Source organism: Chaetodon auriga, chromosome 19 (genome assembly GCF_051107435.1).
Source record: "Chaetodon auriga isolate fChaAug3 chromosome 19, fChaAug3.hap1, whole genome shotgun sequence".
NCBI classification, from domain to species: domain Eukaryota; kingdom Metazoa; phylum Chordata; class Actinopteri; order Chaetodontiformes; family Chaetodontidae; genus Chaetodon; species Chaetodon auriga.
Window position 1 is genome coordinate 12,377,863 of NC_135092.1, and position 27,350 is coordinate 12,405,212.

Below are 27,350 nucleotides of genomic sequence, written 5' to 3' on the forward strand. Positions count from 1 at the left end.
ATGTGAACAGTGTCAAGTTTTCACACCGTAGTGTGAAAAACTGAATATGAAACTTGACTAATATTAGCTTTTTGACAAACAGGGAAAAAAAACAGTTCCCCTATGCTGAAAACAACTCTTATCACACTAACATCAGTTTGTTTTGTTCCCCCTCAAAATCTGGTTGGTGGGGGCTATATGTGGTAGGTGGGCCCTGTCAAATATAAGCTGCACTCACAGTTTCCTGTAGAGACGTCAGGAGGGAAGACACTCAACTAACAGCCTGAAAATAACAGAGGATGGCCTCGCTCAAGATTGCATTGCTTCTATTCATTTGTCTTGAAGGCTGTGGTGAGAACATAATTAATTGTACTAAGATGATGAATTATAAAGTGAATGGTAAAAAAGTCAAGTGATGAGATATACTGCAATGATATATTGAACATTCCCTCCTACAGCTCTGACTTCAGCTTTTAATATTGATGGTTTGCAAAATGTTCCAGATGCCCTGAGACCAGTAAGTTTATGATTTTTTTAATTTAACAAAATGAGTGGAAGCTAGACACTGTTTAATTGTAATGGTTCACAAGCCAAAACCTTCAAAAGCACTAGTTTAATCTTTAACACGCAATTGTTTTTTATAAACTGATCATACATATTTATGTAAAATCTTAATCTGTCAAGTAACAAACTATATCTGTCAAGTAATTGTAGTGGAGTAAAAAGCACAACACTTCTTTCTGAAGTGTAACGGAGTAAGCATAATGTAGCATAAAATGGAAATACACAAGGAAATCGAAAAAGTTCAAAATTGTACTTAAGTACAGTACTACGAGAAACCCTGCAATTATTGAAACTGTGCACAATGAAGTTAAAAGCAAAATGAAAAATGTGAGGAAAATAGTCTTAACTTCTCACAGAGATAACTGAGATTGAGACTTCCTGATTTCTTCAAAATTAGGAAGTTCTGACTGTGTCTCATGCATGCAACAACTTAGAATGAACACCTGGTACAGTATGTGTAAGTGATTTAATCAGGTTGAGGTGTCTTAATTTTATGACTTTGGCTCTGTACTCAGAATGGGGACGTCTGCAAGGACTGCACCCAAATATTTGAACTCCTTGCTGACATGCTTTCTAGTACGGACCTCCAGGTGAGTACAATGGCCAACTAAGCAGCAAACACATTCCAGAGGACTTATATTTGCTCACTGATAGTATTATTGATAGTCAATGTCCATATTCTTAAGTCAAGATTAAAATACACATCGTGCTATCTCAAGGGCTTGCTAAGATCTCTGGTTGAATAGTTTTCATTAAATTAAAAAAAAAGAAAAGAAAAGAAAAGAAACACTTTTAATTCCTCTAAGTACACCCCACTTGTTCTTTTATCAGTTGAAGCACCTTGCAGAGATGCAAATAATTAGAAATCAGTCATGCATACAGTGAAATTCACACACACACACACACACACACACACACACACACACAATTAAGGGAAGGTCTCTTTCTCTGTTTGTGCTAAGCCACTTTCCTATGTCTAACGAAAGTTGAAATGAGACTTCACAGTCAGTTTCTGTTTCTCACCTGACCTCAAAGATCCTCTTTCCCCTCAGCGTAATCTGTTGAGAGTTCCACGAGAGTCTAAGGAGAGAACTTAGAAATTGCGTTTGCATGATTTTAGATAACAACAGAGGAGCATGGAACTGCATTATGAAATTTATAATTATATGTACCAATACATAAAGGAACCAACAAATGGTGAAATAGTGTAATACATTACATCACAACAATGCCACAGTGATTAAATTTAAAAAAAATTAGCCGCTGCTATAAACACAGTCCACAGATATCTAGCTTGACAAGGCTACAGAAGCTACCTAGCTAGCCGCTATTCAGCTTGACTGACTTTTTATTTAGCATTAATGTGAAAGCTGGTGTTAACAGCAGAGGCTGGCTTTAAAATTCAGTTACCTCAGCAGCTTTGTGAGGTGTTCCTCTGTGAAAGACACAACTCTGTGAAAAGCAAATAAAATTTCCTTCATTTGTCGATTAGGAGCTAACGCTATGTAGCTAACTAGCAGTTGATGAGCCGTTGGGAGGCACGTGACTAGCTGAAAGGCGGCAGGGATTGTGTCTGTGTACGTCTGTTGCTTCAAAGGTGAATCTAATACTTTAAGATGATATTGAGAGGCCAACTGGCTTTGCATTGCACATGTTGCTCAAAAATTATACAACACAATTTTGGATCTTTTATGTGAATATGTCTAGTTTTGAAGTTAGTATGAACATTGTGCAAACTGAAAGTTGTTATAGAGAACTTGGGGACAATGGTTTCATAGCAGAACTAGTACAATTGGAACATCACCACAACTGTAACCAAATTCTTTTTTGTAAGTATGGTGTGACTATGGGAATGTAAATGCACACATATCATCCAACCATTTCCACTCTTAGTCACATGCAAATGGGCCTTATTTTGCAATAAACTTCACCATATTAAGGAAAAACTTTCCAACTTAATGCTTCACAAGAACAAGCAAAAATATTAAGCATAAAATGCCATTTGTCTGGCATCAAAACAGTAAATGCTAAGAAATTACATATAAAGTGTCCAGTTAGTCTCTTAAAATCAATGATACTTTTGGTTTCACTGGTGTTCAGATATATATTGTGGGCATTACACCAACTCATCCGCAGATTAGGTTTAAGAACATACACCTAATACAGCATTTTATTTTAGAAAAAGATCATGGATAGCATTGAAAGTATGTGTGACCACCTGCCTGGATCAGCCGCCAAACTCTGCAAAGAAGAGGTGGAGAAGATGCTACCAGTGGCCATCACCTTCATGACTGCTGTTGTCGTAAGTTGCATGCTGGATTCATAAACAGACACAACAGGAGTAAAATAATAATAGTGGTGTGTTCTGTAGTCTTTGCGGTCTTTCACTAACATGTATTGTCCCATCTTTTCCTCTGTAGAAACCAGCTGAGGTCTGCAAAATGATTGGGCTCTGTGGCTCCTGCGACAAGCAGGAAAAGATGCTCCGGTATTTCATTAAGGAGGCTGTTCAGGCTGCCATGACAAGTGAAAATGTCAGTAAAGTACAACTTAGAAGAACTAATTTGAAGCGAATATTGTTGGGTCCCAGATTGATCTATTTGTGCTTCACTCCCTCTGCTGTTTGTGTCCATCAATTAGGTGCAACCTACAACACAATGCTCCTTCTGCATTTTTCTAGTCAAGACCCTTGAGGACTTGCTGCCTAAAGAAAGGACTGAGGTGAGTGCTCATGCAGTGAAGGAAGACGTGCACATGAATAACCGCAATATCTTTTTATCCTGCCCACCCCCACAGACATACATGCGAGTAGACAACCTGAGTACCTCCAGACAGCACTGCCGGCTGTGCAGACATCATGGTGCACCGTCATCTTTCTCTTTCTCTGCAGGGTGCTGTGATTCAAGTGCTGGAGGAGATTTGTCACATTTTGCCCTCCTCCTACCGAGATCAGTGCGAGGCTGTGATTGGCAAGTTCGGCAAGACAGTGCTGGACGCCATCCTGAGCTACGCCACCCCTCAGGCCATCTGCGCTCTCATTCACCTGTGCAAAGGGCAAGAGGCTCCTCTCGTAGGTCAGTCTGCCTCTCCTTCAGTAACGTGTGCAGGCCTTCATCTTCAAGCTTCCTTGTTTTGTTCATCCACTGGTTTGACCCAATGCAGACCTTTGCCCACAGTGGATTTCAACTTATTATAGCAGGAAAAACACAAGTGTCAACATTAATGGCAGCTCTGTTCCCTTAAACTAAAACTCTAAGGTCTCCAAACTTGTACACTTACACTGAACGCGACTGTTGTCAGGATGATTCATCAACTTACCAAAATGATTTCATTTTATGCCTATCGACAAATCAATTACTCAAATGTCCCTGTTTTTTCAGACCCATGCACTTTGGCAACACACAGGTGCAGGGACATGAAGACTGCCCTCAGATGTGGAGTAAGTAAACAGCTGTCACGTTGTAAACGTGTTGATCTTGTGAATGCTCCGTATTGATCACATTTGTCCTGTCTTCTCTATGCAGACGCTGTTTTACTGTCAGAAATTTGCATGGAAGCCTCTCAACTACAGCACGCTTTAAAATGTTGAGGTAGGTGGAATTTTATGAGGACTTCAATTAAATTAAAAATGCATGACACCAAATAAAGTTTCTCCAAATTTCTTCTCAGGATGGGACTAAAAGCAAGAGCCAACATCAGTGCCCTCACTGACGACCCAGATCTGTCAACGTCAAACTGCAAATATTTCTCTAACTGCTTCACACCTGTGGCACTCTGCCTGATAGCATTACTTCCAGATAATGGTTTGTTATCTTCCTTCATTTTGGGACTTTGCATTGTATATAAAGTCTGCATTAAGTGAAGAAAACCAGGACTTAGCTTGACAAAGTATGATGGACAAAAGTGTTATTTGAACTTCAGGGGTAAAAGGAATGTTGAAAAGATATGAAAGCTTGACTGTGGGATCAGAGTGTTCAATGATTAGTATGAAAGGAAGAAATGTTTCGCAATCATTCTGTACACTGAAATTTTTAAGAATTGGCTTATGGTTTTTGTACGAACTTCTATTCCATACTTGTTTCATGACTTCCTTCTTCTTGTGAGCTTTCGCACAGATGATTTTTTGGAGCATTATCTAAATGACATGATGTTAAATAAAGAGAATCTACAGTACGACTTTAACATGGAATCACATAAATCTACTTTATGATGCAAAATAAAGAGTAAGAAGCGCAGTCAATGTGCACAAGGAAGAGTGCAGTTTATTTGAAGGGTTTAAAAGAGGAACTCAGCAACAAATTGACTCCTCAGTGTGAATTACTGAAGAGGGAAGCTTTAGTAGAAACTTGTGAGGGGCAGGTTGAGTAGGTAAGGGGTCAGATATTGGGGGGCAGGGAATAGGGACATTGCAGATTATGAGAAAAAGGCACTTTTACACATTCAGCAACCACACTGACAGTCCTAAACATTCAAAAATGATTTTACAGTGAAAAGAATGCTTATTAAACTCCCCACAGGAGACCATGTAAACAGGCTGGTTTCTCTGTACAACACCAACCAATCATTTGTCTCGTCTGTGGATGAGCCAGAAGATGCAAACATATGATTTAGAAAAAACAAAAGAAAAAAAAACTTTTGGGAGTCATTTCACTGGGTGATGGAGAGTCAGATTAATCTCTATGGCTCCTATCTGAGGTTTCTATGCAGTGCACTCAAGGAGCCACAAGGTGATGCCAGAGGAGCCAAACTCAAGACAGGATATCATCTTTGTAAGAGCAGGAAAAAAAAAAAATCTTAATTTCAGTATTAAATAAAGGTGACACAATGCTACCGATCTACATGAACACATTTTCAGACACATTAACTGTGCCCCCAGCTCAGACCACGTAACTTTGGTGATTTAAAAAGGTGAATACCAATCTAACTCAGTCTTACAGCTGGCTTAGCCTCAACTCTGCAACTTCATGGTGAGGATACACAGGAGCAAAGTCACGGAGAAGGGCAACTGGGTAAGCATTCCAAGGCATATACTGTGTATTCAAAACTTTTTAGGTTCACTGGCACATATCTTTCCAGAATTTATCTGCCTCTCTTTTAAAAAGAAGTCTTCAGGGAGGACTTTGACAAACCCAGAGTGTTTCAAGCATAATACTCAGGAAAAAGACGTGTGCCACCCATGACGCAAGAGGTACGGTGTGAAGAATGAATACATTTTAAAAACAAATAAATAAATAAATAAGCTCAACATTCATTTGGGAACTACTGAACTACTGTACATGTGACGCTGAAAACATAAGCCTTTTCCATTTTTGGTAAATTTAAGAAGCAATGTGCTGTGCAATCTCAGTGAAAGATTCAAAATCCACAAGCATCAAGTAACAAATCTGATCCCGCGTCCTCATTTGTACAAAATCCAACTCTGTTGAGAAGATGAAAGCAGTAATACCACGCCTTACATTCACTAAGCCGACTGTGCGCTGCCTCTTATCTCTTTGTCTTGGTCTGTCTGTGGCTCTGCTCTTCATCTTCTCTCTGTCAGTCCACCTTTCACGCTGTGTGCAGGTGACACTGAAGGAGCCAAATGTGCATGCAACTGAGTGGAAAACAGTTCTTAAATACAAAAACCTGGCATGGCACACATCATTGCTTGCCGGTCAAAGTGTTGGGTCCCAACAGTAGTCGAACGCCATTCTACAGATGATTTCAAGTATACTGTTGCCATGAGATAAAAGCAGCCCCTGCCCAGAGGTGACTGAACCTGAGTTTCTCTGTAACTACACCCAGAGTCACTCTCAATAGGGTAGGGGTGTGGTGGGGGAGTGCAGTACCTCTGCCTTTATCTTGGTCAGTACAACACTGACACATTCAACATCATTTAGAACATTAACATGACATTTAAACCAACAAAATAAATTACAAAAATGGAGTGATTTCACGGTGCAGCCCAACATAACCACACAGTCATTAGCAGCTTCTGACTTCTCTGTAAAACGTCAGAAAAACAAAGCATGGCCTGAAGGGACAGCACACAAGAAAATTAGCAGACAGGGTCAAGTACTGGACAACAGTTTAACCCTACTTGTGCCACAAAAATCTGAGAGGGTGAAGGCTGCGAAGGGAACAGTGCTTTTGTTTTTTGTGACTGCTAGTAGCAAGAAAAGTAGGTGAAAAGGGAAATTGCATTAAAGAGAAAGCAACAGAGGATGCCAACCACTGATCACTTCTACAATTAAACTGCAGTGAGACTCTGAACATAAAAGCTGAGGGATTGGAGATATTTCTTAAAAAATACCATTACTGGGAAACACCCATATGCTCCTTATGGTTTAAATATATCCTGTCAATAATGCTCATCAGCCTTGTGGAGACACAAGTTAGTCCACTCTTGACTAGCAGTGTCAGGAAAACTTGATGACCATTAATACAAAAAATGAGGTGAACCGGGAGAACAAAGATGAATCAAAGCTGGCAGCACTGCTGAAACCTGCATGCACAATCTCTCCAACATGTCTGTTCAATTTAATACCTTGGCATCTGAAATACTGTTGTTCTCTCTTGGAGATGTATTTAACGTTAACAGGAAGGGAGAGGGCATCTTTTCACGTAGTGGAGGATGTGGTGACGTGGCTGTTTGTGTGTGTGAGGGGGGGGGGGGGGGGGGGGAGAAGGGGGGGAGGTAGACAAACACACATTTATCTGTGGTACACCTAAGACCTGCTGGGAGATTAGAGGCAGGGATTCAGTATTTCAGCTTCTTGGGCACCTCCCATGAAAAGACGTCACGACCAAAGTGCCCATAAGCTGCTGTTGGCTGGTAGATGGGCTTCTTCAGGTCAAGATCCCTGAGACAGAAATAAAAGTCTAATTTATAGAAACCTGAAGTATGTGGAAAATGTGTATGATGGGGATCCTAACTGCATGTTTGTGCACTGAAATGTGAAATAAGACACCACGGGATACCTCACGATAACTCCTGGACGGAGGTCGAAGTTCTTCTTCACGATTTCCAGCAGCTCCTTCTCGCTCTTCTGGGAGGTCCCATAGTGGAAGATTGACACAGAGAGTGGATGGGAGACTCCAATAGCATAGGATACCTAAAGCAGTTGTCAAAGATTATGCCCACATTAAGAACTTCAGCTGAGACAGGAGAGACTTTTTAAAACAAAAAAAGCCCTCAGCACATACAGTATTGCACCATGTTTTATGTGTGACACTAATATATAGAGTTTTGTACACTCACCTGGACCATGACACGCCTGCAGAGCCCAGCTTTCACCAGAGATTTGGCCACCCAACGGGCAGCATAGGCAGCAGAGCGATCTACCTTTGTGTAGTCCTTCCCAGAAAACGCTCCGCCTCCATGGGCACCCCAACCCCCGTAGGTATCGACAATGATCTTACGCCCAGTCAGACCAGCATCACCCTGTGGGAAGCAACACGGGACTTTGAGTTTTCTGGACATTTAAGACAAATACATTTTGCACGATTTTGTTCATCTTGACCGAAGCATTTAAGAACAGTTACTTCATTATTTTTGTGCTGGAAATGGGCCATAAAGGTAGTTATAAGGCTGCACTGTGCATGAGAACTACAGAGATAAAAATTTGAAAGACGTTCTCATCTCACCTGAGGTCCTCCAATGACAAAGCGGCCACTGGGCTGCAGGTGATATATGGTTTCATCATCGAGGTACCCACTGGGAACCACCGCTTTCACCACCTGCTCCTTCAGACAATGGCACATCTCATCTAAACTTATGGCCTCATCATGCTGCACGGACACCACGACAGTGTGGACACGCAGCGGCACCATGGCGCCTCGATCCTGCCTGTACTGAACAGTCACCTGAGGGGGGCAAAAAAAAATATTCATAAATATTTAAAGAGTTAACAGGATGGAAGAGTTTACCATCTGTTCTTCATAATTATTTTAGTTCCAGATAATGAGAGAAGTGTATGTTTTCACAAATAAATGCAAAACAGCTCGCAGAAACAAACACTTTAGATATATCAGTGTGTCACTGTGAATGATGTGTAGTTTCTCCTGAAGTGAGAACTTGCAAATGGCATTTTTTAAATATTATATTTAGAATTATAATATCGTATTAAATATAACAATATCAGTCGATGACAAAAACAATCATTGATGCAGCAATATGTCTAGATATTGGAACAAAAACACGTTCATATCAGGTATTCCAGGAGGCAAAAAAAAAAACAAAAAAAAACTGCAATACAGTTTCATTCGGAGTAACGCATGGCCTGTGTGAAAGTGGAAGCACTCTTTCCTCATCTAACCTGAGTTTTGGAATCGGGTCGAAGCCACCGCAGCGTTCCATTTCGGCGTAACTCAGCCATCTTGGCATTGAGCTTGTGAGCCAGGACAATAGTGAGGGGCATACACTCCTCAGTCTCATCAGTGGCATATCCAAACATCAGACCCTGTGAGAGGTGCAGTGGCAAATCAGTGCATGAACAGAGCACAAAACAACATCACAAACCCTGTTACCGCCATACTTCTGGCTCCGGTCCCCCAGCTCTGGATCAAACACAAACACAAATGTGTGAACCCTCCAACCTGGTCACCAGCTCCCACGTCCTCCTCCTTTCGATCCAGGTGAACGCCCTGAGCAATGTCAGGGGACTGCTGCTCCAAAGCCACCAGCACGTTGCAGGTCTTATAGTCAAAGCCTGTAGAACAAGACAACTGAGCTTCGGTTCATGGTTTCACATGCCAGTCCTCACTGTGGCACTACAGCTTCATTCAGATACGCGCTTTAACTTTTACGACACCGTGCATTTGTGTGTTTTTACAGGAATCTCTCTGTGCATGAGAAAGGTGCATAAAGTGTGATGTACATAATACATCAGAATATGCACATAATAAAATGAATATACATAAAGGCACACAGATCACCTGGAAAAGGTACATAACTATCTCCTGAGCAGTTAGCTTAACTGGCTCAGTGACACAGACTGTGTTAGAAATCAGTCACTAACTCACTATATATGCAAGTCAAAAACAGTTTCAGACGCTAATCAGGTCATTCCTCATTTTCAATCACTTCTGTCTGCAGTGCATTGTGGGAGAATCTGAGTTCATTATACGGTAGAATTCTCAGTAGACATCCTGATAGTTCTGCCACTGCTCCCTCTGCTCTGAATGGACTCTCCACAAGCTGCAGAACTGACGGAACCCTTTGGATGATTTGATGCAATCTTGTGTGAAAATTTTAATAACCAACGACACAAACCTGAGAAGGAAGTCCGTATGTAGGACAGATGCTTGAACTGCATGAAATCTCAAACTGAACTACACTTACAGTCCACAACTTTCACCACTGTACCTTTGGAGGAGTCGTCATAGCCTATGTGTTTGATTGTGTCCCTGACGATCTTCTGGTAGTCAACGTTGGCCTTGGAGGTTATCTCCCCCACCAGCAGGATCATCCCCGTCTTAGCAACAGTCTCTGAGGACACAATTACATGCAGCGTGAGGGATGAGAGTGAGACTAAGTGTAGTAGATTATTAAGAACAAGAAGGTGAAAGGGTATTGAGGACACAGGCTGTGAAGCATCAATTCTCAATTTTGTGTTTTAAATAATTTTACTTCTTAATTTCTAAATTTAAAGATATGCTGATAAATCCTGCACACGGGTCCTTTAAAATCAATTGTCAAAGTAGCTAAGTGGCCACCTAAAGATGCAGGAGGTGAACTATTTGTCCCATTCCCATTTAGATGATACGACAAATGAATGTGCAGCAGACAGCTTTTTTTCAGTAGATTCAAATCACCAAAGTGCGTCCTACAATATGTTTACCTCATCAGCATTCAAGCTGAGAAACACTTCTAAAAAGTGCAGGTCGAGCCACTTCACTGTTCAGGTAAAACAAATTATTTGACGAACAGGTCTTCTCTGGTAAATAGGCTGAGGTAAACCTCACCGACAAACAGCAAATCTAGCTGAATTGTAATTTAAACATCAAGTCCTTTGACGAACTGCAATTTCAAACCTCCTGAAAGCTTTTCATCACCTGCATGTGTGATTATGGCACTGGTATAATGCGTCAGAAGTATGTAGTTGCATACACATACAAAATTCAGGGGACTGGATCAAGTGCAGCGGACCTTGTGACGACTGCTGCCCAATGCACATTCTGACCATCCAGACAGACCAAGCGCCACTGATGCGATCATCCCAGGAAGAGAGCTGGGATACGAGATAAACTAATCCACCTTGGACCTGAGGCTACTCCACTACACAGCCTACTGCTGGCTAATGTCCTGTCACAGGTAAATTGAATTTCATGATAACAACCCTGGTCCATACCGCATTTCAAAATCTCAACCTATGAGACCAAAGAACATTATCAATATGTGCAATGGGGACTTTTTTTTTTAAGTTCCTGATTTATTTCCTGGGTTCAGTGCCTGGGGCTCCTCATGGCCTGCTACAATTTGTTTGAAATGGGGTTTTAGTTCACAGGAGCCACAAGGTGAAACATTTCTCAGTACAGGTACCAAAAAAAATGCAATAATCGGTTTCAGGCTCTACGGTGCTGCCTGCTTTACTATCTAAACTTACCACATGCTACTTTGGCATCAGGGTCTTGTCCAAGGTGTGCGTCCAACACGGCATCACTGATTTGGTCACAAATCTTATCTGTGGAGAAAAACGTATTTTTCAGCAGTCTCGTCAACACACATAAAAACATGTCATGGCAATGCCTCAGTTTTGCTTACTGGAGAGACAACGTATGGCGAGAGAGATGGAGAACATATTGGTGCAAGATTATTTCAGGGGCAGTGATTTTAAACACAGATTGTAATGCTAAAACTACTCTAATGTTGAATTGCATTGCTATTTAATAACACACACATTTCCGATGGTATCCACTGTTTGCAGATTAGGAGCGTAACGTTATAGTAATCTCATACACTTATATATATATATATATATATATATATATAGTCTATTGGTCTGTTGAACAAACTTAGGCATTTTCCTTCTTGACTCGACAATAACAAACCAGCAGCTGCCGAACACGTCACATGTACATGAACTTACATTACACTGATGATGCAACGCCTTCTTGTAGCTAAGAACCTTTTCCGATTTAAAGTAAAAACACCACACACGGGTTAGCCGTGTTTATGTTCGTGTAATGTTAGCTGTTGTTGGCGTAACACGCCACCTCATGATGTAAAATAATGCCAGAGAGTCATGAGGAGCTACGCGTGATTGACAGGCACCAACAGTCCCAACTAACGTGATGTTAGCTTTAGCAGCTAGCAGCCGTGTTGTTAGCATGCAGCCGCGACGGTCCAACTTTACCTCCATAAACTGGATTACCATCCTAAAAACAGGTTGTTGTCCTTTTGGGGATGTGGACTGTCCAAATTACATATAGCTAAGACACTTTAACACAGCGTGAACCCACTTTTTCCACTATGTTGACTGAGCTACAGAGCGGATAAACTGGGTAGGCCTAACTACTTAGTAGACAGAGACCAGCTGACAGATAACACGCTGAGCTAACATACCACCTGACCTTGTTTGAGAGGCTAACTGAGTGCTAGCAGGCTAATTAATGTGGTCGAAGGGGAAACTACCTGACCGACGGAGAGTTACGAGTTAAAACTTACCGGGGTGTCCTTCTCCGACTGATTCCGAAGTGAAGAGGAAGCAGTCTTCATCAATGAGCGAGTTGTTATGGAAACCGTTCAGATGGCCGTTCATTTCTTCAATACACACGCTCTTAGCTTCCAAGCTAACTGTTCAGACAGCGAGACGCGTTCACGGACAGGTTTGATAGCCTTTACCTCGTTCTCCTGCTCTCCCTCACACACACACACAGATAACGCTGTTCCAGGCTTCTGCGCACCGACTGACGCTCAGAGCTGCAGCTGCTCGGCGGACTCTATTTATCTGGCTTAACAACTTCTCCGGAGCCTTCAAGTCATTTCTGTGCAGCCAATGTTGTTGTTGAGCGCAGACCATGTGGTGCAGATGGGCGTGCTCTAATTAAGAAAAAGCCCCTTGGGGTGAAATACTGTTCAATAAACTTCAGGTAACCACCGCAGCTGCATCATGCTGTTTTTTACTTGGAAAGTGGTTCTCAACATGTATTGGCTCATGACCCCTTCAAGTAAAACACTGTCTTGTGACTCCTCATCACTTCTTAAGGATTTCCATAATTCACACAAGTAGTATTTCACATAATTTAAGATTTTTAAGAGGATTGAACGTTGAAGGTTTGAAGTATTTCATCCATCTGAGGGGCTTCTAGAGGCCTGAAAGCAAGGCAGCAAATACATGCAGTTCAAAGAAAAGCAAGACAAGGTTTTTTTGGTTTTTATCCTTAATCCCTCTAATCATCATGGCGACCCGTCAGATTTACCTCTGGTTTCAGACCTCCAAGTTTGGGAGCCAATTTAAAATCATGCCAGGGAGTATAATCACATCCACAGCCAAACTTCCTAAAAATGAAACTAAAATTTTGTTCGGCTCAGTGTGTGGAAAGGGAGAAAAACATTCAGTGGCAGCTGTTTGAAAAGATCTGTGATGATGACTAACTATCTGCAGCCAGCCACATTTGGACTATGCAGTCTTGGCTGCCCATCAGATAAATTAATCTGTGCGTGTGCAGCTTGTTTTGCCTCTTCAGCCTGGTGTCTCTGTGGTTTCAGACCTGTGTGCTAATCCAGAAAGTGATTATCTTGATTACAATCGCCAGGGCAAACCATAAGCTGCACACACTTATCTATGCCTCAAGACACCAATAGCTGTTTCTATTGAAAAATTGTTCTCTTCTTTCATTGCGTTTGACAAGATTCCCTGTATGAAAGTCATATCTCACAGATTTATTATGTGACTTTAGTCCATGTGTACACGCAATATAGTGTTTGTCCAATAAACGGTATTTTGTTTCGTTTCCGTTTGTCCTTGTTTTATTTGCACACTCACACAGTTACATGACACTTTTTTCCTTGAAGCAAAACAAACACATTAGCCCTGACATCCACTCACTGACCTCTATAGAACAGGGGCTGTATTCACAAAGCTGCTAAGAAGAAGAGCATTGATCTAAGATTACTGTTCAAGTCACATGGTCACATGTACATTTCAGATTGACTGAGGTGGTGAAGTGCTCTATCTCTATTCTTGGATATATTAGATTCGATTTTATGAATACAGACCAGGAACTATAGAGTGGAAATTTTAAACCATACTCTGGTCCAAAATGCAAAGATTTAATGTATGTTTTAACACATAGGCCTACACCTCCCCACACACACACACACATCTGCACACACAGAGACACACACACACACGCTGTGAACTATGATACCATCAATACATCTGGTCCAGGGTCCTTATTTTGATACGTGACTATTTACATGGATCCATATTGCTGTCAATAATAACTGCTCACATCCATCACAGGTTTACTCTCACTTTGGTTTCACATTCAGTATGTTTGTTTATGTATGACATAGCTTATGAGTCTATAAAAGCACTTGTAATCAGGAGTCTGGACACATCTTTGACTCCGAGATACACATAGTGTATGAGATGATGGTAGATTCAGAGACAGAGAGCTGCAGGCCTACAATGCGGAATGTTTGCAAACTACATTAGGAGTCATTAAATGTGCTGCTTCTACGCGCACAGTGACTTTGGGGGATTAGATCAGACTCTGAATGCATGGATATTGCCATTGTTCTCTTTGTTCAGTACCTCCTTTTAGCTACTGATGTTATTATTCTATGCAGTGTTTGTCTCCCCTGTCTTTCCTATCTGTTTGAGCCCTGTGGGGCTAACCTGAGCTGGTCTGTGTTCACCCAAGATGGCAGCGATCAGGGCCTCTGGTGCAGTCACCCCACCGCCTGGAGACACAGGGCTGCGGGGACTGAGTGGGCTGATGGCAGGAGACTGCACAATGTCAGGGGAGACTAGTCGCTCTTTCTTAGCAGCAGAGCAGGGTGAGCGGCTGCGAGCCTGGCCTTCTTTGGAGCGAGGACAGAGGCTGAGTCCCTGCAGGGAGGGGAGAGGGTTGGAGGAAAGAGCGGGGACAGCGGGGCTGCGGCTGCGACGGTGGCGATGGTGATGTTTGCCCGTTTTAGGGCTCGGGCTGCGGGAGTTTGGAGCCAGCAGAACCAGAGTGCTGTCATCTTCTGAGCTGACGTCTGAGCTGTCAGAGCGACGAGCGGTGGGGCTATGGACTGGAATCTTAATCTGTTTGTGATGGAAGATTCAAGAGAGGGTTGTGCTATTGAATTATTATCAGTGATGCATACATACATGCATATTGTTGACAGTTTAATCTGTAGCAATGTGTCATATTTAATTCATCAATGATATGTTTTGTAGATATAATCTGAATCTGCAAAGTAATGAGTCACTATAGCTCTTACTGTAGAAGAAAAAATAGAATAAAAGCACAAAGTAGCAGAGGAGAATTACAAAAAGGCCTGCGAACAATGAATGCCATTGCAACATATTAATTATCATGGATTTTAGAATGTCATGTTCAAGAGTCACACATGAATGGAACATTTGGGTGTCCACATACTTTTGACCATGTATATATATGTGTGTGTATAACCATTTACAAATATATCATAAGGAGCAGTGAGATGGCTCTCTTTTGTCTTGTGACTTTTCTTACCTGAATTGGTGTCGACAGTCCAACAATACTGTTCATATTATTGCTGTAGTAACCCAGAATGTATTCACAGTCATCTCTTGGCAAATCCTCCTCTGAAAACGCCACCTGGTGCAGAGAGGAACAGACAGAAATTAAGCCTGAATTTAGCTGCGGCGCAAAATAAATGTGCGAATTTCAGTATCTGTCACACCTGTGTTGCATGCTCTCCCTTGGCCCATATGTATGCCTGGTAATCCTTGTGATGTCTGAATCCAACCTGTGCAGAAGCAAGAAATGGCATCAAACTCTTACAGCGAGCATCAAAGAATTTATTCTGACCCTTTGAGAAGATTTACCTTGTATATCGCTACCCAGTCCCATGAGCTGCGCTGATAAGTGGATGCAACGGTGAATCTGACTGTGGAATCTGAGACTTTACACCACTCCTTGTTTACCTGCAGCTCCACCAGGGGCGTATCCACCTTGAATGGGAACTAGAAGAAAGAGCACAGAGAGTTAAATAAAACATAAACACACGGTATATTTGAAGAAATGTGTGAAATATCATCTCACATGCAGCGAAAACACGGCAGAAACAGGCTTGTGGTCACTGATGGTATAGCCCATGTGACTTCGGTACACATGCTGTGTCACTTTAGTCGCCCCACCCAACCACGAGGTCAGGCCCCGTTGCAGTGCTGCATTGTGGGTAGGAACTGGGGAGCCGGTACGACGAAGGCGCCAGAGGATTCGATCCGTCCAGGCAGGTTTCCTCTTCTTAGCACTGACAGAAAGGGAGCAAAAGGGGACAGACAGTCACAGCGGGTCTCACTTTCTAGAAAAACAGAATGTGCTGGTTTGGGATGGAGAATGCTGGACGAACCTGGTGTCGTACGTATGAGTGCCCACATCAAACTTATAAGTAGGTGGAAAGTTGAGTGGTCCCTCATTGAAGCCTTCCAGGATGGACTCTGTGTTTTTAGCCATGTTGAGCTGTGCAGTGGACAAATGACGGGAGAAACAGAGCAGGTCACATGCCTGAATGAACTTCATTCACCCTGACAGAAGGTAACAATTGTTCACTTTGAGCTGCAGCGCCCTCTGTTGGTTGTGATCCAGAGACGAACTGTGAAGGTGTGAATGGGTTAAAATGCTGAAGTGGCCTCACCTGATCTCGCTCCCACAGAAGAAGCAGCTTATTGCTGTCGATGGCACATTTCACCACGTGGATGTCATAGTCTTCAATACGGAAGTTTAAATCTCCAAACCAAAACACGACACTGGAGACAGAAAAAAAAGACAAAAAAAAAAGAGACAGTTATGACATTTTAATTTAAAAATGCAGGATTTCTTTTCTTTTCTTTTTTTTACTTCTAAGAAAAATTTTGTTACCTGAAACTCAAGATACATAAAAGACTAAATATTGAGACTTTTAAGCTTTATCATGGCCTCCTAACATTGATTTATCAGTGGTGAATTGCTGCTGCAGTTTACAGCTCAGATCATTTCTGGCACATTTTGGTGCAATAAAAACAAAAATAGAATATTTTATGAATGGATGTGTGATATTCGGCGCAGATGAATGAATTAAATTCATATGTAAATCATAATAGTAAATCATCATAATAGAAATGGCATCACCCACTCATGGTCCAGTACACCAGTGGCAGTGCCTCCATCAAACTGCTGCTGCTGCAGGATGCTTTCAAAGTCCTCCATCCGCTGCTCCAGGTTCCTCATGTGAGCTGGCAGGTGACAGTTGAGAAAGCACACCGGGTGGCCAAACACTGTCATCCTCGCGCTGACGCCCCCTTTATTCCCCTTATAGTGAGAAAAAAGGGTAAAGAGAGGACAAGGTGAGAAGCGGATCCCTTGCACATAGCTTCTTTAAAATGAAATCTATGTGTTAATGCTGACATGTATCAGCCATATGTGTATTCAGGGACAAAATGAGGATGTTTTTCCTGCCCCTGAGTCACAGAACCAGAGAGCCAGACAGCCTGCTGCTGCACTGACCTCAAAGAGAAGGAGACTGCACCAGCAGCAGCCACGGGTGATGCTGACATCAACTCGCACGGGAAGGTCACACACTGACATATGCACCCACGCATGCACGCGCCTGTCGGCAGGGGGGAGCACGCATGCACGCCACCTTTCATCACCCTACTCCCCTCCCCTAAACCCCACTGACACAAACCCACCACAAATTTTGCCATGTGATACATCTCAGAGCAGCGCTCCTCTATGCGCAGCACGTACCCAATATCCCCCAAGTCCTGTGCGTGTACTCTCTGTCTGCACACCTCTGAGGAATGGAAGGTGACAGAATTTAGAGAAAACCAGCAGCAGCACACCCTGCATACGCTGGGACGCCACCTAAACAGAGAGGATACATGAAAAACAGTGCATCAGCACAGTAAACTAGATTTTATTATTGAAAAAAAAAAAAAAATCTACAGAATGTCTGATATCAGCAACATCAGATTTAACTGACCAGAACATATCCAAAAGGACTGAGTGTGTCCATGCAAAGCTCACTCCACTGGTCTGAGAAAAGAACATCCTTCAGCCGCTTGTTTATCATGGAGTTGACTTCCTGGAGTCTGTGTGGTGCCAGAAAAGTAGAGAACTGTCATCAACAAGTCAAAATACAGGCATTAATGAAAAGGACAGTGATGGCTAACAGGAGGGGACGGATCAGAATGAACACAGATGACTGAGTGGGCACTCACGGCTGTCTCTCTGGCACTGCTGAGCCTGGTGGAAATACTTGCTTACCCGATGATAAACATGTCAACGCTCCCATCTGAAACATTTGGTCCGAACAGAGAGGTGATGTCATCTGGCGGGACAGCTGATCCCACGTTCCATGTGACGATGTACACCCTGCCAGGGGATAGAAACAGTGAAAATGCTGCATTAGATTTAAGTACTATATGTACTATAGAGCGAAAGAGGACATAATCTGTGCTGTAATCCTCAGAGAAATACCTCTCATCAGTGTTGCTGTATATAGAAAAAAAGATAAGCACAATTAAGCACCTCTTTGTACCTCGGCGATGACTAAGGTGTGTGTGTGTGTGTGTGTGTGCGTGTGTGTGTGTGTGAGTGAGTGAGTGCTAGAAGAGAGCAAGAGATGGAACTAACTGTCCTTTGAAAGTGAACTGCCAGCTAAGCTGTTTCATTACAGAAACAACAGAAGCAGCTCATTAGGGCTACGACTAACATTTCTTTTTCAATTGATTCATCTGTTAATCATTTTGTCAATACAAAATCAAGAAATAGTGAAAAATACAGCTTCCCAAAGTGAAGGGTGATGCCCTCTAATGTCTTATTTTGTCTGACCAACAACCCAAAACCCAAAGAGATTCAGCTGTTTATCATAGAAGACAAAGAAAAGCAACACATTTTCATATCTGGGAAGCTGGAATCTGTAAACTTCTGACATTTTGGTTGAAATCTGAATCATAATGAGTCAAAATGATTAGATTTTACTGGTTGATGTCTGGATTCTGGAAGTCTGGATGACTTCTGCCATCACATGAACACTATCTTAGCTATAGATAATGGATATAACATCAAATAAAATAACTAGAAAAGAGAGGAAAACACATTTGGCATTATGGATTATGTTTTTCCATGCAAGTGGATATCATACAGGCATGAATAGATGTACTTTGGATGTGAAGTATATGTGATTTTGTAGTTAATGAGTAAAACATGCAAATCCACCACTATGGTCTGTCAGACTGTGGTTTTCTTCTTCTTTTGGGGTATGCTATAGTGGATCATCTGCTCACTGGAAGACCAGTTCCCTCCCAACCCAGCATGGAGATATGCATATTTGATTTGACATAGGCCTTTTAGGCCAGATGCCCTTCGTGACACAACCATCCCCATTTATCTGGGCCGGCAATTAGAAATGCACTAGCTTATGCATCCCCAGTGGCTGGGGTTTAGTGTCTTGCCCAAGGACACTTCGATTAGACAGGAAGAGGAGGAGGAGGGTGGGTATCAAGACGCCGACCCTCCGATCAGCAGATGACCCGCTCTACCTCCTGAGCCACGGCCGCCGCATACTTCACATTAGAAAATAATCTACATGATGAGAAATGTGTGTTTGAGTGTGACGGTAGGACTGGCAGAAGTTGCTGCCACCTGAAGCCGTTTTTCCTCCTTCATATAAACACAGCTCCACAAATTTAAACAGAGATTTTTATAGCCGGCCGCTGTTCATGAGCAAGGAGCACAACAAAAGTGTGCCTGTGGGAAGTCTGCCAACAAAATGTGGCCGTGTCACTCAGAATCAGAAAGCTCTTAGTGAAATTTGCTGCTTTGATTCATGTGACATGGGCTGGCATACATCAGCTTTCATACAGCCACTGACTGCAGGGCAGCTTCTGCAGCTGTATTGAGATGTAACAGGAAACAACACTCACAATGGCGAGAACAGCATCCCCTTAAACCCTGATTTCATAGAAAAGTAAAGGAGCGATTATTTGTCCCACCTGAAGTCGTTTTTCTCTCCTGGCTTCTCGGACTGCACTTGTCTCTGTGTTGATCTCCCGGGTGAGGGGGTCCTCTGTGGCTGAGGACAGGGGCTGGGTTTGGGGCTGAGGCTAAGGTTGGGGCTCAGGTAAGGCTGGCTGGTGTAAGACTGAGGGCTGTGGGGGCTCTGAGGACTGTGGAGGGAGAAAGAGGACTCTGTCGGGGAATGCGGCAGGACGTTGGCACTCTGAGGTCCTGGGATGCAAACCGGGGTCAAATCTATGTCCTTGGAGGGGTCCACTGAGATTCTGGTCGTCTTTGGAGCAGGTTTAGTTCCAAGAGCAGTCGGCCTTGGACGGCTTATGCTTGCCAGTGTTACTGGAGTGGACCCAGACTTTGGCTGCCCTGACTGCATTTGGTCTGTCAGTTTCACAGGTGCAACTGCAGACTGCACGGGGCTCAATCCAGGCTGTTTCTTGAGCGCCTCTGATGGGCTGATGAGAGCCGGTTCCTGGACTGTGAGCTGTGGAGGTAAACCTGGGCCGGCTCCAATCAATGCACAGGGGCCGGGTTGCACTTTGGGCCCACAAGGCTCAGTGCTGATTTGTTTCTGCTGCGCGCGATCCATCAACCTGGATAATTACAACAAACAATTTGAGATTAAAAACAAGACGGTGCGGCTTGCAGAGAGCATGAAAGTGACTTGTGCACTCGTTGCCCTCCACCATGTCTTGAACCTGCCTTCACAGAATCTCAGCATCAGTCGGTGAGTCTTCGGTAAACAGGTGAAACAACAAAGCATTGAGAGGAAGCTGAGAGAGTGCATCACATTATACTGAGCACCTGTCTACATCATGCTCCCCGAGCGTCACTGATGACGTGATCATGAGAAGGCAACTGGGCTGAGGCAGAGGTGGAACAAGTACTCAGATAAGGTAAAAATATCAATAGCACAATGCAGAAATACTGCATTAGTGCATTCAGTTGTTTTACAGTACATAAGTATTACAACAAATGCTTGAAGGCCCAAAAGAATGAGGACTTATTATGCATTTAGTACTGCAAAGTAACCAGCTACCTAAAGCTGTCAGATAAATGTAATGGAGGGAAAATGTACAATACTACAGTATAAGTACATCAAAATTGCACATAAATACAGTACTTGAGTGAACGTACTTCGTTCTTCTCCACCAGTGTGCTGAGGAACTATACCTCTGTCCTGGATTATATCCTTGTTGCCTAGCAACATTAATTAGCCCCCGACCCTTTTCCAAAGACAGCGCGATTGCTGATCATTATGGGATAGAATCACAGAGTAAAGCGCTTTCTCTTGCTGAAGAAACTGAACTCTGCTCAGTCAGGGGAGCGCATGAGACGGGACACACAGCTGCAGATAATGGAGCACTTCAGACAATGTCAACAGACACTGTAGGTCACAAAGAAGAGGATGTGATAGGAGGACAAGGGCCTCCCACCATTTTGTTGATGCGCCCTCCCACACAGATATTATACACCTCTGTTTAATCATTCATGATATGTAAATTAGGACCTCTTTCATGTGACCAGAGTAGTAACCTGCAGAACAGAGCTGTGGGTAATGTGATCAGACAGGTCTGTGCTGAATTCACTTGAAAAAAAAGTGAAAACTTTCACAGCTGAAATAGCACAGAACAAACGGGCCCTTTTCCATCTTTCATAGTCCGTGAGCCAGCAAGTCTGAATGACAGCTCCAGCATCCAGAAAGGTACGAGCCTGAAAAACAGCACCGAGCACAATTTTCCATCAAACATCAACACAAACACGCAGCTGCAGCGTCCGCTCACACGCCTCGTGAAACCATCTGTCTTACCTTTCATGCGTTTTTTTTTTTTTTATTTCCAAGGTGAACCGTAAAGGTGATCGCTCAGATTCTCAGAGGGGGAGAGCATCAGTCTCCTGTATGTCTCGCACGCCGATCAACGCGGCAGGGCGAGAGCACGATCGATGTTTGGTCCGGAGACAGAGCGACGGAGTCAGCCTGCAGGACGGATTGCGACCCGTCGTTACCGCGGACAGCGGACGTCTCCGTCGCGGTGCAGACCGCGCCGCAGGGCTGTCAGGACAGGCGGCGGTCACGCTTGATGTGTCCGGACTCCTGCATGTTGATGTGTGTACTGTAATACAACAGCTGATTATTCCTCATCCTACTTAACGCTGCGCAGCGCAGTTGGCCGGAGCAGCTGTGCACTTTTCGGTCATCATCCCGCCTGCACCTCCTGCACACCGGCCGCACACCGACCCATCACGCGCCTCTCGGTGCACCTCTCTCTCTCTCTCTCTGAGTGCACTCTGGGTAAAACACATGGGCACCTGAGGGGGCGGGCAGAGCAGGGAAGGCAAAACACAAATCAGCTGCCGAAGTGCAGCCGGCCAGAAATAATTGAACATCTGTCCGATCAGTGACGCATTAATCTGGCATTAGTGCGTCACTGATTGTCACCGAATTGATCACCACGCCAAAGCCACCTATCAACCGTTCTGTGGTGTCTGTGGAACAGCTGGGTCGCAGCTGGACACCCTCACAATTTAGTGCGGTAATGAAGAAACGCTGCAATTAAAACTGCTTTTGTTCTTGTAGCTTATTGAGCTCAAATTTCGTAATGTGTTCATTCCACGTGGGTAGTTTTGAGGCCCCATGTTTGTGGTGCGTCATTATTAAGGTGACATTTTCCTAATATTGTCCTGATATAGCCTCAATACTGTTATGTGGCCGTCTTCAACAAAATATACGCTACAAATTCTTATAAAAACTCCCCATGATGATGATTATAATAGTAGCTTTAGTTCTGTAGTACCTACCTGTGTAAAGGACATGAATTATTCAGCAGGTGAGCTTTTCAACGTGTCAGTATTCCCATTAGAAAAGCTGGTGCAAATCAGGGCTGCAACTAACGATTATTTTCATTGTCGATTAATCAGTTGATTATTTTCTTTACCAATTGATGAGTAGTTTGGTCTATAAAATGTACGAAAGTGGTGAAAAACATTGAGAAGTGTTCCAAAGCCCAATATGATGTCCTCTGATGTTTTGTCCTCAACTCAGAAATTCAGTTTACTGTGACGGGGGAGTAAAGAAACCAGAAACTATTCTCATTTAAGAGACTAATCGATTAATCTTGCAGCGCTTCATTACAGTTATCTAAAAAAAAAATATCCTCAGTATTAAAGGAGTATTGCAGCTATTTAGCCTGGCGCCTCCATAAAATCGGGGCCCTCACAAGAGGCAGATGACAAAAGCAGAGGTTTAAAAACATTTACAATTTACCCTTCCTGTCAGTAAATGCCCCATGTCGTTTAAACTCAACGGACAAAGTTTGTAATGCAAGTTTTCTGTTATAAATTCATTGCATTTGACATTATGCAACCTGAGTACCTGCTGCCCCTTTAACTGTATATATCCCACATGCACACAACATTAGTCTAAACAGTTTATAACAAAGTGCTGGACAAATAGTTTAAAGAAAACGTGATTGTTGAATATGTTTCCAGGCAAATAAAAGACTTCGGTATCTACAGCAGCATTCAGTTAAACAATGAGATATAGTTAGAGAACAACAGCTTGTATAACAGAATGGATTTTTATTAAATGTGTCATTAATACTCACACACTCAGGCCCTCAACAGCGTCGTCATAAAATTTGTTCCCAGATTCTCTATGGATCTGACTGGGATTAATGCAGATGTGTAATCTCAGTGGAATGTACTGATCCTACGCGCCAGCTGTCCACTGAGAGCACACAGACACCCATAAGTCCCTGCTAACACACAAACCAATACAAGTGCTACACATTGTGCATTAACATTCACATGATGCATCAGCCAGACACATCAAATACTTAATCCTCTGCCTCATAGTAACTCCACAATCACAGACAAAAATGTTAATATTCAGCTGAAAAAAGTGCTTAATATTATCTTTTTGTTGTCAGCTCATGCGTGTGTGTGTGTATTACATGTAAAAACTGAAATGACAGATGATCATGAAAGCTGTCTACGGTCGCTTTTTGGTTTTGACCAGGCCTTTCTCCACCAGAGAGCGATAAAACTCCTGGATGTACGTGTACACACACTTCCAGTCGGGCTCTTTCATCCGGACTAAGTCGTCAGCGTCCAGCAGAGGGGGGCAGCCTGCCAGCCTCCTGCAGACAGAGACCGAGCGTCAATGGCAAAACACTTGAGACAAACAATGACACAGAACTGTAAAGTCACTTTGTTCTCATCTGCAACGCACAGCTGGAGCTTGTTTCAGACAAGATACATCTGCCTCTTCATAAAAGGAATGAGAGCTCACTCTGCGGTGCTGAAAGCCAGCTGGAAGTTCTCCCTGGGCTTGTTGGGGTTGAGGATGGAGTACTCGAAGGCATCAGGGAAGAACCTGTGCACCAAGGCGCAGAAGGCTATGCCATCTTTCCAGCTTGAGGAGAAGTTCTGGATATCCACCCCCTGTTTGAGAGCAGAGGGGAATCAGTTTGAAAGAAGCGACAGAGAATGAGACATAAAGGGCAGAGCTATGTATATATATAGCTCCACAGGGCAATAATTCACTCTCAGGCAAAGAGAGTCAGGACATATTTACCTCATATGGCTCTGTTTTGGCCCTGCACCAGTCCAGAAGCATCTGTTTGACATTTTTAGCGTTGGGTGCTGCAGCAGGAGGACATTTCTGGGCTGAGGCTACAGCAGGGCTGACCTGGCTGAGGTGAAGGAGACACACACTTCATGTACAGAAAGTTTGATTTACATCATCCTCTAACTTGGCAGATCATTTGCATGAGAAAATACTTGTTTTCTTTGTTTTCTTTTTGGGTGAACAGGATTCCTAAACATGCAAGAAAACTTAGAAACCCCTTAGAAATTACCACACTGATACTGACAGGCTCCAGTAATGGCATCACATGGAGAGTTCCCAAACTTTCCATGGAGCTACGCAGGCATGTCAGGCATGAAATGAATGCTTTATTGTCTGTTTTTTTTAATCCTGCTTTGTATCGTGCATGAGCCCAAACATGCAAAAATGACCATAAAACCAACTCACCCGCCTGCTGATGGAGAGGGCTGACCTGGTGGTTCTAATGAGATACAGAGAAATTATCAACAAGCTCACATAATTTGAATAAAATAAAATATCACAGGCTGTCAGAGAGCAGCTGTATGGACCTACTATTTGCTGGTGGCTGCTGGTTCATGGATGCTCTGCCTATGCTAACAGCTCCGCCCGTTGTTCCTCCTTTGCTCAGGCCCTGCTGTCTCAAGTCCTGCTGCCTGGACCCTCGCTCCTGATCCCGTTTATCTGATGAGAGATGGTGAGGAATTTAGAAAGCAAGCAAAACAGGAGGGGAATAGTGGAGACATTATTATGATAACTTATGGATGACTCTTGCATGGGAGCGGGGATCAGATTTTACCTCTCTTTTTCTTGAGCAGGTCCCGTAATGCAGCACGAATCATCCGTCTCTCTTCAAAATCTGCTGCATTGTCCAGCTAAAGAGTAAAACCACCCGTTAAAGAAGTGAGAGATTCAAAAAGAAACACAGCTCTGGACAGCTTTGAAGAGATCCCTTGAAATGACTGAACATCTACACAACACAACAGAGAGCTGTTACTGCTTTTCTTTAACCGAAACAAGACTTATTCCTTCTATGCATATGTAAGCAGGTGAAAATGAAGCCCTTTGACTTGCATTACCTGGTTAAAGGTCACCTAATTTTCAAAAATAAGATGTGAGACAGTGATGACAGAAAACCTTCAGCACAGCAAATATAAAAGGTGGATTTTGAATTAATAATTGCAGAAGAAGAATTGAATTCCTTCCGTGTTCTTACAACACTGTTTGATGAAGTCAGCTGACTTCCAGCACTAACTGAAAGCCACAAATCACTGGCTCACCATCTTGTTGAGAACCTCTTCATCCTCAATAGCAGCCAGTTCTTCGCTGGTCAACGATGCTGATCCAACATCAGTTTTTGATTCCATGTCTGAGGTGGAAATCTGCTGGACGATCCAAAAACACAGCACGAGTGACGCAAAATAAAATATCCTTGCACTTCCTGAGAATATTGAACACGATGAGAACTTCAAGACAGCAAGTAAACACACTCGGTATTGTGAGGCAGATGTTTGAATGGGAGGCCGTCAGGTTTCTCACATGGCCTGAATGATCAGAATATTATTATTCACATAACATTTGAAATGTTTCAATTATTTAGACAGAGCGGATACTTCTCACCGTCTACTCTAAACACTGTGCAAATGTCACAAAAAGAGCACAAACCACATCGCAGCAAATCAAATATAAACAGCTAACGTGAGTCTTAACAGACACAAACACAGCAGCCACGTGAAGAAATGTTTGTCTTACTGAAGCACCCGTCAGTGTATCTCAGCAACTGGCTGAGTGCAGCAGAGAAGGGGCAAAAACACGTACAAATATAGTAATGTAGTGCAATGAGTCCATTACTGAAAGAATCTGATAACAGCCGAAAACTATGCGCTCAGGCACAGAGTAAAAGGAGTCGCAGTAAAGCCCGATGGCACCAGACGGGGAGAATAAAGTCAGAAAAAAGTGAACAATGTGACACTGAGAATAGTGACTGGAGGCTGTTAAGGCGTAGTGTCTCTCACCTGTTGTCAGGATGCAACCTTGAGTCTAGTGGCGGTCTGTGGGCTTCTTAGAAGTTTTCAGGGCTCCCCTCTCTCCTCCTCGATCCTCCGTCAGACTTGTCTGGGGTGCTGTGAGAGCTCAGCCTTGACATCACACCTCACGCCGCAGCGCTTCATAAGGATGCATGTTTGGAGAGCGAGCGGAGGTTGCTTACATTAACCACCCAAGATGGGAAGAAGAAGGAGGAGGAGGAGGGAGAAGTCACCCTCAGCAGAGTCTCTCCTCCTCTAGTCATTGCATCCTGCATGATGTCATGTGAAACTTCATGGGGGCACTCCCTTAGCCAACTATTTTTTTCTTTTTTTCACAGTTTTCACTTGGTTGTGTTTCATTTGGACGGTTTAATCTTTTCAGTGGAAAACAAAGAGTTAACAAGGGCAAAAAAGTGAGGAGCGCTGCCTTATTCAGGCAAAAGGCTGACCAGTAGCACTGTGTTTACAGAAGCAGGACAGGATAGAGCGTGCGTGTGCGCGCGCGCGCGCACACACACACACACACACACACACACACACACACACACACACACACACACACACACACACACACATCTGGAAGAAAACAACATCAGCAGTGTTTAAAAGTTAAGGCAGATTTACAGAGCGATCTAATGAATCAGAAAAACAGACAAATTGCTCCACCAAGTGGTGAACACTCACAACTCCTTCAATCTCACACTGTCTGGTAACGCGCCACAGCACTTTTTCACATCATACTAACAATGCATCATTTCTATTCAAGTGTTCCAGTGAGCCATGGCTGTGGGACTGAGAGCCAGCATGAACAACACCAGGACCCTGAAACTAAGGCAGCTAAATGGAGTGCAGCCAACTTTAATGTCATGTCAAAAAAAGGCATATCCCCTTTTATCCCTGCACATGTACTGCTGAAACAATGACTGAGTTAATTGAGCAGTAAACTGACAGAAATTTTGAATAATCGAGTATTTGTTCAAGTCACTATGAAGCAA

General features: G+C 43.2%; 4 protein-coding genes across 4 annotated transcripts; 1 reads left to right on the forward strand and 3 right to left on the reverse strand.

The window, feature by feature from the left end:
- The first annotated feature begins 228 nt into the window (after nucleotides 1–228).
- Nucleotides 229–4,722, forward strand: sftpba (surfactant protein Ba). The gene is made up of 10 exons (XM_076758626.1): nucleotides 229–330; nucleotides 438–496; nucleotides 1,059–1,133; nucleotides 2,723–2,845; nucleotides 2,964–3,077; nucleotides 3,184–3,264; nucleotides 3,434–3,617; nucleotides 3,924–3,982; nucleotides 4,068–4,133; nucleotides 4,213–4,722. The coding sequence occupies exons 1-9, from the start codon at nucleotides 279–281 to the stop codon at nucleotides 4,122–4,124; spliced, it is 804 nt and encodes a 267-aa protein (XP_076614741.1). The 5' UTR covers nucleotides 229–278; the 3' UTR covers nucleotides 4,125–4,133; nucleotides 4,213–4,722.
- A 57-nt stretch (nucleotides 4,723–4,779) lies between these two features.
- mat2aa (methionine adenosyltransferase 2Aa) lies at nucleotides 4,780–12,520 on the reverse strand. The gene is made up of 9 exons (XM_076757718.1): nucleotides 12,191–12,520; nucleotides 11,130–11,207; nucleotides 9,890–10,012; nucleotides 9,121–9,233; nucleotides 8,841–8,984; nucleotides 8,170–8,388; nucleotides 7,784–7,966; nucleotides 7,504–7,637; nucleotides 4,780–7,385 (listed from the first exon to the last, which is right to left on the reverse strand). The coding sequence occupies exons 1-9, from the start codon at nucleotides 12,282–12,284 to the stop codon at nucleotides 7,283–7,285; spliced, it is 1,191 nt and encodes a 396-aa protein (XP_076613833.1). The 5' UTR covers nucleotides 12,285–12,520; the 3' UTR covers nucleotides 4,780–7,282.
- Nucleotides 12,521–13,475: 955 nt separating this feature from the next.
- On the reverse strand, nucleotides 13,476–22,002 carry inpp5ja (inositol polyphosphate-5-phosphatase Ja). Its single transcript, XM_076757717.1, has 13 exons — nucleotides 21,533–22,002; nucleotides 19,704–20,315; nucleotides 17,974–18,081; nucleotides 17,690–17,798; nucleotides 17,455–17,571; nucleotides 16,841–17,016; nucleotides 16,364–16,475; nucleotides 16,079–16,188; nucleotides 15,769–15,979; nucleotides 15,552–15,689; nucleotides 15,407–15,472; nucleotides 15,217–15,321; nucleotides 13,476–14,783 (listed from the first exon to the last, which is right to left on the reverse strand). The coding sequence occupies exons 2-13, from the start codon at nucleotides 20,309–20,311 to the stop codon at nucleotides 14,313–14,315; spliced, it is 2,331 nt and encodes a 776-aa protein (XP_076613832.1). The 5' UTR covers nucleotides 20,312–20,315; nucleotides 21,533–22,002; the 3' UTR covers nucleotides 13,476–14,312.
- A 1,338-nt stretch (nucleotides 22,003–23,340) lies between these two features.
- smtna (smoothelin a) lies at nucleotides 23,341–26,468 on the reverse strand. Its single transcript, XM_076758783.1, has 8 exons — nucleotides 26,344–26,468; nucleotides 25,609–25,710; nucleotides 25,128–25,203; nucleotides 24,884–25,012; nucleotides 24,758–24,791; nucleotides 24,299–24,416; nucleotides 24,014–24,165; nucleotides 23,341–23,861 (listed from the first exon to the last, which is right to left on the reverse strand). The coding sequence occupies exons 2-8, from the start codon at nucleotides 25,693–25,695 to the stop codon at nucleotides 23,714–23,716; spliced, it is 744 nt and encodes a 247-aa protein (XP_076614898.1). The 5' UTR covers nucleotides 25,696–25,710; nucleotides 26,344–26,468; the 3' UTR covers nucleotides 23,341–23,713.
- Between the last annotated feature and the right edge of the window lie 882 nt (nucleotides 26,469–27,350).

Bases quoted from the DNA above. Each gene is read 5' to 3' on its own strand.
- mat2aa (XM_076757718.1), bottom strand. From the start codon at position 12,284: ATGAACGGCCATCTGAACGGTTTCCATAACAACTCGCTCATTGATGAA. The intron at 11,208-12,190 runs GTAAGTTTTAAC...TTTTCTCCACAG, and splicing joins AGTCGGAGAAGGACACCCCG to ATAAGATTTGTGACCAAATC. The intron at 7,386-7,503 runs GTATCCCGTGGT...TTTCTGTCTCAG, and splicing joins CGTCCAGGAGTTATCGTGAG to GGATCTTGACCTGAAGAAGC.
- smtna (XM_076758783.1), bottom strand. From the start codon at position 25,695: ATGGAATCAAAAACTGATGTTGGATCAGCATCGTTGACCAGCGAAGAA. The intron at 25,204-25,608 runs GTGAGCCAGTGA...TTTACTCTTTAG, and splicing joins AAGAGGTTCTCAACAAGATG to CTGGACAATGCAGCAGATTT. The intron at 24,792-24,883 runs GTAGGTCCATAC...GTATCTCATTAG, and splicing joins CCAGCAGCCACCAGCAAATA to AACCACCAGGTCAGCCCTCT.
- sftpba (XM_076758626.1), top strand. From the start codon at position 279: ATGGCCTCGCTCAAGATTGCATTGCTTCTATTCATTTGTCTTGAAGGC. The intron at 331-437 runs GTGAGAACATAA...TCCCTCCTACAG, and splicing joins CATTTGTCTTGAAGGCTGTG to CTCTGACTTCAGCTTTTAAT. The intron at 1,134-2,722 runs GTGAGTACAATG...ATTTTATTTTAG, and splicing joins TTTCTAGTACGGACCTCCAG to AAAAAGATCATGGATAGCAT.
- inpp5ja (XM_076757717.1), bottom strand. From the start codon at position 20,311: ATGGATCGCGCGCAGCAGAAACAAATCAGCACTGAGCCTTGTGGGCCC. The intron at 15,980-16,078 runs GTTCGTCCAGCA...CCTTTCTGTCAG, and splicing joins ACTCATACGTACGACACCAG to TGCTAAGAAGAGGAAACCTG. The intron at 15,690-15,768 runs GTGAGATGATAT...TCTTTCTTCTAG, and splicing joins CTGCCGTGTTTTCGCTGCAT to TTCCCATTCAAGGTGGATAC.